The sequence below is a fragment of the Grammomys surdaster genome, unplaced genomic scaffold (assembly GCF_004785775.1).
Source record: "Grammomys surdaster isolate TR1022 unplaced genomic scaffold, NIH_TR_1.0 349, whole genome shotgun sequence".
In the NCBI taxonomy this organism is placed as follows: domain Eukaryota; kingdom Metazoa; phylum Chordata; class Mammalia; order Rodentia; family Muridae; genus Grammomys; species Grammomys surdaster.
The window spans coordinates 480,451-496,579 of record NW_021604768.1 but is presented as its reverse complement, the minus strand read 5'-3'; the positions used below and the strand labels follow the sequence as shown (position 1 = coordinate 496,579).

Genomic DNA, 16,129 nt, shown 5'->3' with positions numbered 1-16,129 from the left:
CCCAGGTGAGGGGACAAGGTTCCTGGTATCCCAAGCAAGCTCCAGAATTCATGCTGTGCCTTTCCAGGAGACCAGAGAGGGAACAGAAACAGCAGAGGTAACTTTTCCCTGCCTACTGGCCGTTGGCTCCTATCACTTGTGACCGTTGGCTCCTATCACTTGCAACTAATAACTTCTATAATGAGAACTTTGACCAACCACAGGGTCCCCACCTACATCTTTTTATTTCAATTCCTGCCTGGACAGAACTCACACAGTCTGCTTCCTGTTTGTGAAACGTGGCCATCTTAGCAGCACAGAGGCAGACCTGAGAGCTGACCATGCCATGGTACCAACTGCACAGCTGGCTGCATGCTGTGGTTTTTGGGCTGCTGCTTCTTCTTATCCATGTGAAAGGTGAGGCAATGGGGACTGACTGGAGTCAGAGAATAACTGAGCTTGTAGAAAGGAAGGCATGGGGGACGAGGAGGGAGCTGATTGAAGTTATAGATCAGACATTCTCAAACTGTAGGTAACGACCATAGGGAAATCCCATATATTGAATGGTTCCTAGCCAGAGGGATAGGGAAGCTCCTACACTCACAAGCTATACACAGGTGAATTGAGGGTGGGAGGGGCTGCAGTTGGGTTCCCTTCTTCTGTGCTCTGGTAACAATGAGGTGGAAATCTCACAATCTGCTGGCAGCTGATTACAGAAAATTAACTCGAATGACATCTCTCCACCAGGACAAAACTCATCAGAGTCCAGCCCCATCAGAAACACACACACTGGCCAGGTCCGAGGCAGCCTTGTACACGTGAAAGACACTAAAACTGATATCTACATCTTCCTGGGAATTCCTTTTGCCAAGCCTCCTGTAGGACAACTGCGCTTTGCACCTCCTGAGGACCCTGAGCCATGGAATGGTGTGAGGGATGGGACCTCATTCCCGGCCATGTAAGCTTTTGACCCAGAGGGTTTCAGGCACTGAGGTAAGACTGTCTCTAAGCTCTGGGCCATGCTGAAGTGTGTTGTCCATCTCAGCTATGCAGCAGTTTTCTCTATTTGTGGATAAGTGCCCTTTGTGTTTTCTGATAATGTACTAAGGCTAAGTAGAACAACTGTACCAGGCTCCTGGATCAGAGCTTAGCACTCATGGGGAAAAATGTGGAGGTACTATAAAGAAAAACAAAGATAAAATTGTTCACACATTTCCATTAACAAAGTGTTCTCTACCACAATGGGGGGATCTCTAGGCATGATTAAATGTCACATATTCTGCATCAAGCACCCTGAATCCAGGAGAATATACTACAGGTCCTTGAGTACAGCAGTGATCAATTCTTGCTAACCGCCTCCTCACAGTCATTGTGAAAACCTATAAGGCCATGTGCCATTAACCGTGGAACAAATATGTGTAATTAATTCCCTCTGAAGACACTGCCAACAAGAGAAGTTCCCTGAGAGTCTGTACATATGATGACTACCCACTACCCTTTAGGGCAGCATTGTCCACTGTATCCTCTAGCAGCTGTATAAGTACAACACCCAACTATTACTATCTTAGATTGTTTTCTGCTGCTGTAATAAAGTACCAAAAAAAAACAACTTATGGGGGAAAGGTACTATTAGATGGTCCAGATTACAATCCATCCTTTGGGTAAACACAGTGAATCAAAACTACAGGAGCTGCTCACATCACAGCCATGCCCAGGAACAGAGACTAGAAAATGTTTGTGTGCCTGCTAATGCTTAACTCAATTTTCTTATATAACTCCATGAACTTCATTACAGACAGCTGATCATTTCCATGGAGACCCTTGCTAGTTTCTCTCTCTCTCTCTCTCTCTCTCTCTCTCTCTCTCTCTCTCTCTCTCAGACTCAGAAAGAATAGCATCCACTGGCAGCCTCCCTAGAAATCTGGCTCCATCCCAGCTTTCATGGAGCCTGTGGCCTTTCCCTTGGTCAGAAGGGACTTAAGGAGAGAATATGTGAGGAGCAGCAGCTGAACATGCCTGAGATGAAAATCTCCAGACTCACATTGGGTTTTAATCACCATCCATTCCTTGGAATATCTGTCTGCTATTTTCATCAGGTGTCTGCAAAATCATGATATGCTGAGTGAATTAGGCCTGCCAGATATGAAAATGAACCTGTCTTCCATCTCTATGTCTGAGGACTGCCTGTATCTCAACATCTACACACCAACCTATGCCCACGAGGGCTCTAACCTGACTGTGAGTCTCAGGCTGTGGTCAGCTTGGGGAGAGGGCAAGATGATTAGAAGGGACAAAAGCAACCTGAGTTCCATTGCAGAGTGGACCCTGATGAAAGTCTTAGCTTTACTTGGGTCAAAGGCCATCTCAGTCACATGAAGCAACTGAAGCCTGGGTATGGGACACAGAGCACTGAGCTCGGGCTGGAGCACTGAGCCATCAAAGGGTCTCACTCTTTGATAAAACCAGAACTCATTCTATGACTTGTTCTCTGCAGAATCACTTAGGGGCTCAAGACCTCAACGTTGAGGTCACCCAAATTTACACTTTTGAATGATCTGTTGTGACAATGAGAGTTGATGATCCTTTCCATTTTTAATCTGGAGATATGTCCATGGAGACACCCTTCTATGTTCCACTGTGAACAGCCTGAGTAATGATGACATCACTCTATACATAGAGGCATAAATTCAAACATAGACACAGGGTAGGAATGGGGACGAGAAATACACTAATGAGAATGCTAGAGGGTCCTGGCTGTGGCCAAGGCCCTGAAGTCCTGAGGATTTTTATGTATTTTTGTAGCTGCACAGAGGCACAAGAGTTGATATTTTAGTACGCAGACAAGAGAGCTTAGACAGGGTAGGAGCTTCCTGGCTTCCTTCTTGACTTCTCCAGGTGATGGTGTGGATCCATGGAGGTGCACTGGTCACAGGATCGGCTTCCATGTTTGATTCATCTCTATTGACAGCCACTGAGGACTTGGTGGTTGTCAATATCCAGTATCGTCTAGGTGTCCTGGGCTTTTTCAGGTAAGGCCATTACTGGGCAATAGTAGCTGATCAGAACCTAGACAGCCTTTTGATCCATGTGCCTTCCACTTCTCAGCACTGGAGATGAGCACGCCAGAGGCAACTGGGGATACCTGGACCAAGTGGCCGCCCTGCGCTGGGTCAAGCAGAACATTGCCTACTTTGGAGGCAACCCTGACTGTGTCACTATTTTTGGCGAGTCTGCAGGTGGCACAAGTGTGTCTTCACATGTTGTGTCCCCCATGTCCCAGGGGCTCTTCCATGGTGCCATCATGGAGAGTGGGGTGGCTCTGCTGCCTGACCTTATCTCTGACACCTCTGAGATGGTCTCTACTGTGAGTGTTCTCAGCCCTGCTGCCTCAGCTGTTATACTCTGGTGTTTTGTTCAGTGGGGAAATCAAGTACCATGGGAAATAACTTCTTTCCAATAATTTTTTTATTTTAGTTTTTTATCTTTAATCATTTTTTATAGTCCAGTCATTATCCTCCTTTCGTTCTGTCCTCTGACAGTTCCTCATCCCATTCCTCCTCCCCCATTCCCAAGAAAATGTCTCCACACCCTCACAAACCCCCACATACCCTACCAGACCTCCCCTTTCCCTGGGGCCTCAAGTCTCTCAAGGGTTATGTGCATCTTCTCTCATTGAGACAAGACCAGGCGGTCCTCTGCTGTGTGTGTGTCAGAGGCCTCTGACCAGCTACTTTATGCTGCCTAGTTGATGGCTAAGTGTCTGAGAGATCTGAGGAGTCTTTGGTTAGTTGAGACTCCTGGTCTTCCTATGGGATTGCCCTCCTCCATAGCTTCTGCCAGCATTTCCCTAATTCAACTACAGGGACTCCTGGCTTCTGTACATTGGTTGGGTGTAAGTATCTGCTTTTGTCTCAGTCAGCTACTTCTTGGGCCTCTTGGAGGGCTACCATGTCTGTAAGCACATAATAACATCAGTAATGGTGTAAGGTCTTGGAGCCTCCACTTAAAATGGGTCCCAATTTGGGCCTGTCACTGGACCTTCTTTCCCTCACTCTCTTTTCCATTGTTGTCCCTGCAGTTCTTTTAGACAGGGCCAATTCTAAGAGTTTTTGAGTGTGGAAAGGCAACCCCATCCCTCCACTTGATGCCCTATCTTTCTACTGGAGGTGGACTCTACAAGTTCTCTCTACCTGCTGTTGGACATTTCTCTAAGGACCCTCCCTTTGAGTCTTGAGATTCTCTCACTTTCCAGGTCTCTGGTACATTCTAGAAGGTCCCCCTACCTCCTACCTCCTGAAGTTGTATATTTCCATTAATTCTTCTGGCCCTTGGGGCTTCACTCCTGGTACCCTCTCAATACCTGATCATGTTCCCCCTCTCCCCTGCCCTTTCCCCTCTCCTCCATCACCTAGTTTCCTCCCTCTTTCTGCCCTCTGATTTCTTTTCCCTCCCTAGTGGGGTTAAAGCATTTTCACTTGGGCTCTATGGCTTTTTAAACTTTTTGAGTTCTGTGGATTGTATTCTGGGTATTCTGAACTTTTTTGACTAATATCCACTTATGAGTGAGCACATACCATGCATGTCTTTTTGGATCTGAGATATCTCACTCAGCATGGTATTTTTGAGTTCCATCCATTTGCCTGCAATACTCATAATATCCTCGTTCTTAATAGCTGAATAGTATTCCATTGTTTAAACAAACCACATTTTCTGTATCTATTCTTCTATTGTGGAACATCTGAGTTGTTTCTACCTTCTGGCTATCACAGATAAGGCTGCTATGAACATAGTGGAGCATGTACTCCTCTGGCATGGTGGGCATCTTTTGGGTATATGCCCAGGAGTAGTATAGCTGGGTCTTCAGGTAGATCTATGTCCAATTTTCTGAGGAAACTCCAGATTGATTTCACTAGTTTTTAAAAGGGCTTGGAGTGCAAGCCTGAGGCCATAAGTTCAAATCCCAATAACACACAAAAAGGTGGAAATAGTAACATGTATCTTTAATTCTCATGTTAATCTCATCAGGTGGGAAGCAGAGACATGAGAATCCTAGGATGTTCATAAACCAGCTCGTTAGTGTAGGCAGTAACAAAACAAGAAGTCACCCTGTCAAATAAGGGGGACAGTAAAGACTGAGACTTTGTTTCCAAAACTTCATATGCAAACCTTTAGACAATTATATTTACTCCAATAAATGAAACACAGAGAAATAGGTGGAAAATCAAAGCTACTCTAAATAAAAAGAATAGGTATGCAGGTAGAAAGGGTCCTGCCTGCTGGCTGTCAATCTGAGTAATTGTACGATGGGAACAATATGTATTTATTCCAATCCACACTATAGTGTCAGAATTAGGCACAACAGCATCAACTTTGATTGAGAACTCTTTGTCTTGCCTCATTCCCTTCGCAGATGGTAGCCAGGCTCTCTGGATGTGAGGCCATGGACTCAGAGGCCCTGGTGTACTGTCTGAGAGGCAAGAGTGAAGCAGAGATGCTGGCTATTACCAAGGTTGGGAGACTTGTGTGTCTGGGACAACCTGATCTACATGATGTGGGATTCTGAATCAAACACTTCATCTTCATGCCTTTGTGTACTTTCAGTTCTGTGTGCAAAATGAATATCAAGATAGGCTAATCTAAGTGTAGATTCTCCTCCAGAGTGAGCAGATCACCCTGAAACTAGTGAGAAATGAGACAATGGTGGAGCTGACTCAGTCGACATCAGGGTATTTATTTCACTAACAATCAGCTTTGGCTTCTAATGTTACTCAGGTCTTCAAGGTTATCCCTGCTGTGGTGGATGGGAAGTTCCTACCCAGGCATCCCAAAGAGTTGTTGGCATCTGAGGATTTTCACCCTGTCCCCAGCATCATTGGTGTCAACAATGATGAGTATGGTTACACCCTTCCTAAGGTGAGGCACAGTTCCAATCTCTGGGAGCCTGGAGAGCATATGAATGCTAAGCCATAGAAACTCAATACATCTTTAATCTAAGTTCATCAGACACCACACTTACTATTGTCTTCTGCCCCCCAGGCCATGGGCTATATTCAGACAATAATGAAAATAACCAGACAGAACCTGCAGGCTCTTCTGAAGAATGCAGCAGTACAAATGGTGAGATATATTTAGTCCTCTCTAAATAGAAGGGTCCCTCATATCTCCTTCTCAGACAGCATCTCTATTAATATAATCAGTGCATATTGTGATTCTGTGTGGGGTCTTCGGGCCTATACCTTATTTCATTCCAGGCCACATTCTCCAGATATCAAATGTAGCTGCCTACTGAATCTGTACTATGCCTAACCTCATTGTTCCTTATCTCCTGGTGTAGAAGCTGCCTCCTGAGTGTGGTGACCTGCTAATGGAAGAGTACATGGGGGACACTCAGGACTCAGAGACCCTCCAAATACAGTACAAAGAGATGACCGCAGACTACCTGTTTGTGATCCCTGCTCTCCAAGTAGCACAATTTCAACGTGAGTATAACTGTGTCAAGTCTTATGGCAGCATCTCAGAGACGGGAGTCATGGGTGAACACTGAGGAGTGCAGTGGTGTCCAGGTCTCCTCACGTCTAGTTTAAGAGAGGGAAATTTGGGTACACCAGAGGAAATTGGTTCCTGATACTCTATTGACCTAACAAAACCACTCAGCTGGGAAGGCCATGGGCACTGATTAGCCAAAGACTTTTCCACTGCTGCTGCTCCAGCCTTGATCACCCTCTCCCATTTAACTTCTATGATTCTGAGTAACTTTGATTGATGCAACTTGTTGTCCAAATATTTATGAGAAAAACTTCAGGTGAGAGGCAACTAAGTCATTATTTGTCCCCATCCCCAGGTTCCCATGCCCCTGTCTACTTCTATGAATTCCAACATCGACCCAGCTACATAAAGGAACCCAAGCCATCCCACGTGAAGGCTGACCATGGAGATGAGGTTCCTTTTGTCTTTGGGTACTTCTGGGGCATGAAACGTGAGTCTTTATTTCTTTATTTGAACTGAATGCGGTCTTGGATGACTCCTGTAGGGACTCCTGAGCTTTCAGTCTTTTTCAGAAAACCTAGGTTATGAGAGAGGGAAAAAACTCACATGTGTACCACATCATGACCTCAAAACAATGCTTAGCTTAGAATCTACACCCTTTCCAGTCTAGCCTGTGATGGAGGAGCTGACATCACATCAGGGCAGGAATTGAATTGGGGATCTTGCATACTAAATAATGAAGAAGGTAGGCAAAAAATAATAATATTTTGGGGTCAGATAACAGCTGGGATGACACATGTGAAGAATGACATGGCAATCATATGAGGTGGCATTCACTTTGTCTTTCTCATGACTCCAGCTAACTTCACCGAGGAGGAGAAGCTGCTGAACAAGAAGATGATGAAGTACTGGGCCAACTTTGCACGACAGCGGTGAGAGCACTCCCCTCAACCTTACACATGTGGGTCCCTATCTAGGGCTTCTTTTGAAAGGTGGGTTTCTAGCATGCATGAATCTTCCATCGCATGATAGAGTCTTTTCTACACAATAGCATATTTATATAGGTACTTTGTAGGTGTTAACTGGTCCTCTCACAGTGATCCAGATGGTGGGTCTATTATGCTATGGTACTTTTCCTTAGATCTTGCCTCTTAGAGGTGACATAAAATAGGTCAGATAGTTTCCCCCACATGAAGCAGAAACTTGTGAGTGACACTTCTATGCACATATCAGGACACCTGTCCCATTAGACCCCATTAGTCAGTGTCCTAATGGTTCCATTGCCCTCACTCAAAATGTAGGATTGGGCTTTCGATGACTGTAAACTTACTGTTCTTTGCTGGCTGCCACATCCACAGGAACCCCAATAGTGAGAATCTACCCCACTGGCCTGGGTTGGACCAAAATGAACAGTACCTGCAGCTGAATACCCAGCCTACTGTGGGCCAAGCCCTGAAGGCCAGTAGGCTGCAGTTCTGGACCAAGACTCTGCCCCAGAAGATCCAGGAGATAAATGGGGCTCATGGAAACCATGCTGTAGTGTTCGGTATCAGGAAAGGGGTGTGGGAATGAGGGCAGGAGGGGTCATTGTGAGGTTTAATGTCCATTTTTTTGTTCCAACACTCAGAGAATCATTGCTAATTCCAATTTTTTCTCTTTCAGACATGTATGCAGTGCCTTTTATGTGTTACATCTTATTCTTCTGGGTAAATTTTTATTTGTCTTAATAAAAGTTTCCATAACATTGTAGATGTGTGAACCCTAAGTACCCAGATCGTCTTTAAACCTTCATTGAAACTAGGCTCCTTCTTCCTTCCTTCCTTCAATCCTTTCTTCTGTTTTCTTTCATTCTTCCTTTCTTCCTTTCTTCCTTTCTTCCTTCCTTCTTTTTTCCATTCATTCCTCCATTCCTTCTTTTTCCCTTTTGTTTGTCCTTCCTTCTTTCCTTCCTTCCTTTCTTCCCTTGTCTTCTCCCCATCCTCACTCTCATCTTCTCCAAGCCCCAGCCCCTCCTCAAATGAAGTGGATGCTTCAGGGACTGTTAACTACAGAAGACTGACTACATTAGAATCCTGTATCTTCTCTTTGCAAATTTATGTTTTCTCATATTCATAACTGACAACAGGAAACCTGTTTTCTCTAAACCTTACTGCCTTCAAAATGATGCTCCCAAAATATCATAAACTACGAACTGCACTCATAGCATCAGTGACCTCAAATATTTGAAGGCCAAGATAGAAACATTACATACCCCTGGGGCATGATAACAAGACCCACATCTCTGAAGCAAAATAACAATCATAACTTTAGTAACTTACAACAACAGAAACAAATATACAGTCATATAGATTGTGAAATTCGGGGTTCAAATGCCTACAGATTTGCTGTGTGGTGAGAAACAGTTCTCTGGGAAATCAGTCTCAAGGATTACTTCTGGTGCCTTCTCTTGGTGGAATTCGTAAACAAAATCATTCAAGGATAGTATTAAGTCCCTGCTGACTTGAAGTGGGGGGCAGGCAAGACCTTCCTGTCAGTGAGACTGACCACTTAGGATGTTTCCATTTTATATGTACATCACTGGCTGAAGTTCCTACTGCCAACATGCCTGTGCTCATCAGCTCTGTATAGACACACTGAACTGAGTGTCAGTTATGTTTGAGACTTTAACAATTTTCTTATTTTTGATAGCTTGAGTGTGGATTGGTTCTATGGTGCTAGGGACTGATCTTAGGACTTGTGCATGGTGGGCAATGGATCCACCCAGGAACCCTCAGACTACTGTGGACTGTTTAGATGAGATTGAATTAATCTCTTTTAGGTATCTGATTTAGTAAGTCTGAGTAAATTCTCAAGGCATGCACCTGCCACCAAATCAGATTCCCACTTGCTTCCCATAAAGATTCCCTCAAGTCCTTTGGGTGCCATTAACTACTTTTAACCCTGCTTCAGAGTAAACATGACATTACTTTGTCTTACTATATTAGGACTTGTCTCAAATCTAATATAAATAAAATGTTTTGTGACTGGGTAGGTCAGTTCACATAATGGTTTTGTTTCCTTTTATTGTAGAATGCCATCCAAGTGTGCACACAACACACTTTATCCACTTACCAGACTATGCATAACTGTTGTCCTTGTTTATTATCTCTTTTCTTTGAGAAAGTTTCTATGTAGCCCAGAAGGGCCCTAAACACATGATCCTGCTGCTCTGGCTTCCTCAGTGGATGTATTACAGGTTGAATTACAGGATTATAGAGGGCATCCACCCTTTGTTTGTATTTTAATAAGCTGTATGGAAATTATTACAATGATTTTATGTGATCCCATGTATTCTATTGTTGGCTTTACAATCTAGAGCAAAATTGCTATGTCTTAAGGCACATGTGTTACACATTTAAAGAAGTTGTAAGACTAGGGATACAGCAGTGGTAGACAGCTTGCCCTGCATGTAAAAAGCCCTGAGCACCATAAAAAGTTTTTAAAAAGACAGATTAGATGACATAGGACTTGAAATCTTAGTTGCTCAGAGATCTGAGGCCAGGGATCACAAGTTAAGACTTGCCTGATCTATACAGCAAGCTCCTGGAAAAACTGGAAATTTTAGTTGTGGTCTGTCTCCACATAAAATGTACAAAGTAATGGATGTTATGAGGTGGTCGTGCACATCTTTAATCCAGCATTCTGAGTGCAGAAGCAGGTGGACTTCTGTGTTCCAGATAAGCCTGGTCTACAGATAGAGTTCCAAGACAGACAGAGATACACAGAGAAACCCTGTTTTGAAAAAAAAGTACAAAAAAATCATAAAGATCTAACTTGTCTCAGCAGATTATTAAGGAAGGGGGGAAGAGAAAGAAGAGGAACAAGGGAAATAGAATAGCAACTAGAAACAATGTAAAATAAAGTGATGGTGGTGAGTGGTCTTGGAAGTGATGAGGGTAGATATGCATGAATATGACACATTGCTTTCATTTATAAAATTACTGAAGAGAAAAAAATCTCAAGGTTCTTGGAATACAGCTCTATGGTAGAGGACTTAACTGACATATATAAAACCAGAAATCCAATTCTCTGTGCCCTCCTTGAAAACTCTAGGGTAGTTGTCTATATCTGACGTAGTTGAGTGTCAAATTTCCATGTTCATTTTTAACCAACTACCAAGCTTTCTCACAAATAGAAATGACTTATAACATATCCAATAAGCCCCAGACCAGCTGACTTCATCAATTTAATCTGCTATAGAAAAAAATGTACATAAGCTGCCAGCTAGTTCAGTCCTGAAATGCATGTCTGTGGTTCAGCTCCTTGAAAGACTGCCTCAGGAAGGTTATGTGAGCTCAGAAGCTAAAGGGCTATCCATCCTATATAGATACATTACGTTTCAATAATATATATGCTGTGGACATGTGTGGACATATATGTATCATAGCATGTATGACTTATAAACAATAGAAATGTGTTTATAGTTGTGGAGAGCTCAAAGCTCAAGGTTGAGACACCAGCATATGTGCTGTGAGATGAGGGCTAGCTCTCTTTGCCAAAGATTGAATCTTATGTCTTCAACTGAGCAGACAGTATAAATAATGGGGTTCCAGATCAGGACACATTGTGTTCATATATGAAATTACCAAAGCATACATAAAACCCCAACGTTACGGGAATACAGCCTAGTGGAAGAGGACTTGTCTAGAGTGTGCAAGACCCTAGATACAGTTCTCTGTAGTGGCTTTCTTTTTAGATCCCCTGGTCTCCTGTGACAACTCCTAAAGACTCAATCCTTACTAACATCCCATTGAAGACCAGGTTTCACCATGGACATGTGAAGCATAAACTTTCAGAACATAGCACACAGAGGTCCCTGTATTGGCCATCAAGATTGTGAAGAATGGAAAATATATCTACTTATTGTGTTTGTAAATCAAACGTCACCTATGTTCAATATTTAAGACAATCTATCAATGTAGTCTACTTCTGTCCCAAGGTAGCAAGTGGTGCAAGTTATACAAAAAGTAGGCCTGGGTATATATTTGTTTTCTTAAGCCTGAGGCTGTGTGTGTGTGTGTGTGTGTGTGTGTGTGTGTTTGTGTGTCTGTCTGTGTGTCTGTGTGTGTGTGTGTATGTGTGTGTGTGTGTATTTCTGTGTATCTATGTGTGTGTTTATCTGTGTGTGGGTCCCGAAGCATAGGGATGATTCCTTTGTGTCTGCTAAGGTTTGTTTTTACCCACAAAGATTCTGCAGACACTGTGAAGCCTACACTTGCATAATCAGAGCACATCTGTGAAGATGTTTGACAGTAGAGTGTGTCATACAAGTAGGATGGGGATGTCAGAAGGTTCAGACATGTTCAGTAGTGATCCTTATTCCCTGCCTCCCTGAGACCAGGTATTTTCACGAATTGGTCATCTTGACTTTTTCTTCAATCTCCTGGTCCCCTGTGACTCCTCTATACTACTTCTGACCAATTTATCCTCAAGAAGTTATTTGTGGATTAACAAGCTTTTCATTTTTTAATCCATTGCAGTGAAGGCCAACCACAGAACAGTATGACCTTTGGGGTTATATGTCTAGCAAGGTGTAGATCATCCTCCATTCTCAAAATAAGGTTGAGTGCTCCTTGTAAAATGGAGTCTCTCAGTGCAAGGCATACTTTGCAAAAGCGTAGTTTAATATAGTATGGTGTATAGCATATATGACTTATGGCCAAGTGCAGCTTGTTCCCAACTATGCACACATTGGGAGTTTGTTTTTTAATCTGCTTTTAATCAATCAGTTGTGAACATTTCAAGCATGAGTTTCTCTGCTATACTCTCACATTGTTGGACTAGAAACCCTAGAGGAGACTTACTGAATCAATGCACAAAGATACGTTTAACCTTTGAAGAAAACGCCAGTCTGTCTTTCAGAATGACCACACCATTGGAATCTACTTCAGCCTCATGTGAGCATGCCAGAAACATCTTTTCCAACACTGATTACATGTGTGTGTAGTAGTAGTGTCTGTTTGCAAATGATTCGGTGCACTTTTTCCCATATATACACTTTTTTTTTCCATTGAGGAACCATTTCCAAGTTTTTAACTCGTTGTTCCCTTCTTTTTAAAAATTTATGTTTCCATTTCATTAAAAATAGATTGTTTTCTAATTTAATATATCTTGATTGTGATTTCCCCTCCCTCTACTCCTTCCAGTTCCTCCCCAGCTCCCCTCCCACTTGTATCCACTCCTTTTCTGTTTCTCATTAGCAAAGAACAGACTTCTAGAAGATAATGTTAAAGTATAACAAACTTAAATACAATAATATAAAATTTAAAAACCATCACATAGAAGTTGGGCTGAACAAATCAGAGAAGGAAAAGAATCCAAGACAAGGCATAAGACTCAGTAACCCACTCATCCACACACTCAGGAATCCCATAAAAACATTAAACTTGAAGTCATAATATATATTCAAAAGGACCTGATGCAGACATGTTCAGGCCCAATGCAGGCTGCTTCATTCTCTGTGAATTCACAACATGAGCAGAGCTCATGTAGATTCAGAGGGCCTTGTTTTCTTCATGTGCTCCTTTCCTTCTGGTTCTTACAGTAAACGTTCTCTTCTTCAGGGTCTCCTGAGCTCTGTGGGAAGGGATTTGAAGCAGACATCCCATTTAGGGTTGAGTGTTCCAAGGTCTCTCATTCTCTGTATAATGCCTCACTATGGGTCTCTGCATTTGTTACCATCTACAGCAATAGAAAGTTTCTCTGATGATGGCTGAAGAAGGGTCTTGACTATGAGTGTAGTCATTTATTCATTACCCTTTTCCTTTTTTCAGACCAGCAGTATTTGGATTCACTCTAGGTACCTGGGGTATTAGTCTCTGTTCCTTGGTCACCCAAGCAGTGTTGAGTATGGGTTCCATCTCAAGGAGTGAGACTCAAGTCATATTAGGTATTGATTGGTTACTGTCACAGTTTTGTGCCACCATTGCCCTAGCATATCTTGCAAGGACACCACTGTGGGTCAAAGGGTTGTAGGCTGGTTTAGTCAAAGACACTATTATATAGTTGTGAAGGTTCTATGTAGATACCAGCTGGATCTCTCTCTGTTCAGTGAGTTGAATAGATGTTGTTTTCAGCAGTGGGACCGTGCTGATGGTCTGTGGAGAGTAACCTGTAAGTGATAGGAACAGACTGGCTTGTTTGGGGATTCCAATGGGACTTTTTGAGCCAACAACTCAATTAGATGTAACTTAATCCTGATACTGGAAGCTTATTTTGTGACAAGAGAAGTCCAGTTGGGACTCTGTCTCTCCTATTATTTGGCAATTTCATTTAGATTGCCTTCATATATATATATATATATATATATATATATATATATATATATGCGCCACATATATCACATATATATTTACTTTATATAGAAGTATATACTGTATTGAGTTTCCATACTATCCCTAAATGCCCCTTATTGTTAGCTGTCTTTTCCCATATTCCTTCCCTCAACCCCCCTCACCACTTGAACCTCTTATCCCAGTCCCTCATCCATCCATAATTATCTATTATATTTCTGTTTCCTAATGAGATCATTTCATTCCCTCTAATCCCTTGCTCTGTACCTACCCTTTCTGGTTCTAGGAACTGTAGCTTGGTTATCATTGACTTAAATGTTAATGTATATGTATAAACAAGTACATACTGTATTTACCATTCTGAATCTGAGACACCTCACTAGGGATAGATTTTTCTACTTCTATCCATTTGCCTGCAATTTTCATGATGTTGTATGTTTTGTTTTCTTTTTTGAAGGTAAAGATGGGCCATTTATTGAATATTTTATTTACATTTCATATGTTGTTGTCATATGTTTTAACAGGTGAGTAATACTTCATTGTGTAAATGTGCCAAACCTTTAGCTATTCATTTGTTGAAAGACATCTGGGTTGTTTCCAGTTTCTGGATACTATGAAGATGGTTGAGCAAGTGTCTCTCTGGTAGGAAAAGCATATTTTGGAAATATGCCCGAAAGTTGTATAGCTGGATCTTGAGGTAGATCTATTCCCATCTTCATGAGGATCTGCCATACTGATTTCCATAGTGGCTGTACAAGTTCTCATTCCCACCAGCAATAAATGTGTGTTCCTCTTACTCCACGTCCTCACCAGCATGAGCTGTCACTTGCTTTGTTAATCTTAGCCATTGTCACAGGGGTAAGATGAAATCTCAATGTAGATTTTATTTGCATTTCTCTGATAGCTAAGGATGCTGAAAAATTTTTAAATGTTTGTCAGCCATTTGAGTTTCCTCTATTGTGAATTCTTTCTTTAGGTTCATATCCCACTTTAATTGGATTATTTGTTTTCTTGATATCTAGTTTCTTGGACTCTTGATGTATTTTGGATATTAGTTCTCTATCAAATGTGAAGCTGGTAAAAAAAAAAATTATTCCATTCTGTAAGCTCTCGTTTTGTCCAATTGATGGTGCCCTTTGTCTTACTAAAGTTTTTCAGTTTCATGAAATCCTATTTATTAATTGTTGATTTTAGTGCTAATGATCTCTTCAAAAAGTCTTTCCTAAGCCAATAAGTTCAAGGCTATTCTCCATTTTCTCTTTTATCAGGTTCAGTATATCTGTTTGTGTGTTGAGGTCTTTGATCCATTAGGAGTTGAGTTTTGTTCAGGTGATAAACCTGTATCTATTCAGGTTGTTCTACATGCAGCCATCCACCACCATTTGTTGCTGATGCTATCTTATTTCCAGTGTGTCCTTCTGACCTCTTTGTCAGAAATCAGGTGCCCATAGGTGTGTGCATTCAAGTCTTGGTCTTCAATCTAATTTCTTGGTCTTCAGTTGAATAGTGTGTGGTGATACCTCCACCAGTCTTTTTATTACTCAGGGTTGATTTAGGAATCTTGGGGGTTTTGTGTTTGATATGAAGCTATAAATCATTCTTTCCTATACTCTGAAGAACTGTGTTAGAATTTTGGTGATGGTTGCATTGAATCTGTAGATTCTTTTTCATAGGATGGTCCTTTTCACTATGTTAATCCTACTGAATCATGATCATGGGATATCTTTCCATCTTCTGATGTGTTCTTCAATCTCTTTCTTCAATGGCTTGGAGTTTTATCATATAAGTCTTTCATTTGTTGGGTTAGAGTTACCTCAAGATATTTATATGATTTGAGGCTATTGTGAAATGTATTTCCCTGATTTCTTTCTCAGTCCATTTGCTTTTTTGTTTGTTTGGTTGGTTGGTTGACTTTTTTTTTGTTTTTTGTTTCTTGTTGGTTTTTTTTTTTTTTTTGTACGCAGGAAGGTGACTGATTTTGGGGAGTTAGTTTTGTATGCAGCTCATAGTTAGAATTTTGGTTTCTTTTAAAAGCTAGTTATGTTATGCCATTATGGTTTTTTTTTTTAATGCCAAGTGTGGGATATGGAGCTTCTTCATTTTGTCCACAGATGTTAACTATGATTGTCTCAAACTCTAGGAGGGGCATGACCTTTGCCAGTTGCATATAGTTTAATTCTGGGGACTCAGAAGTTGGTCTAAATGTCAGAGGCCCGAGAAAGCAGAGGATACACTGAGACAGCTGCTGCTCCCCCTGTTACTGCCTTCACTGCTGTTTCATTTGCTATTGCTGGATTGCTGGATTGCTGGATTGCTGGATTGCTGGATTGCTG

The 16,129-nt window shown here is 41.8% G+C and overlaps 1 protein-coding gene across 1 annotated transcript; it reads left to right on the top strand.

The window, feature by feature from the left end:
* The first annotated feature begins 320 nt into the window (after nucleotides 1-320).
* On the top strand, nucleotides 321-8,037 carry LOC114630951 (acylcarnitine hydrolase-like). Its single transcript, XM_028779260.1, has 12 exons — nucleotides 321-396; nucleotides 727-937; nucleotides 2,076-2,217; nucleotides 2,875-3,008; nucleotides 3,085-3,343; nucleotides 5,390-5,488; nucleotides 5,752-5,892; nucleotides 6,016-6,096; nucleotides 6,314-6,458; nucleotides 6,821-6,955; nucleotides 7,325-7,397; nucleotides 7,824-8,037. The coding sequence occupies exons 1-12, from the start codon at nucleotides 321-323 to the stop codon at nucleotides 8,035-8,037; spliced, it is 1,710 nt and encodes a 569-aa protein (XP_028635093.1).
* Nucleotides 8,038-16,129: the final 8,092 nt, after the last annotated feature.

Excerpts from the sequence above, each read along its gene's own strand:
- LOC114630951 (XM_028779260.1), top strand. The coding sequence starts at position 321 with ATGCCATGGTACCAACTGCACAGCTGGCTGCATGCTGTGGTTTTTGGG. Across the intron at positions 2,218-2,874 it reads ACGAGGGCTCTAACCTGACT|GTGATGGTGTGGATCCATGG; the intron begins GTGAGTCTCAGG and ends TGACTTCTCCAG. Across the intron at positions 6,459-6,820 it reads CCAAGTAGCACAATTTCAAC|GTTCCCATGCCCCTGTCTAC; the intron begins GTGAGTATAACT and ends CCCCATCCCCAG.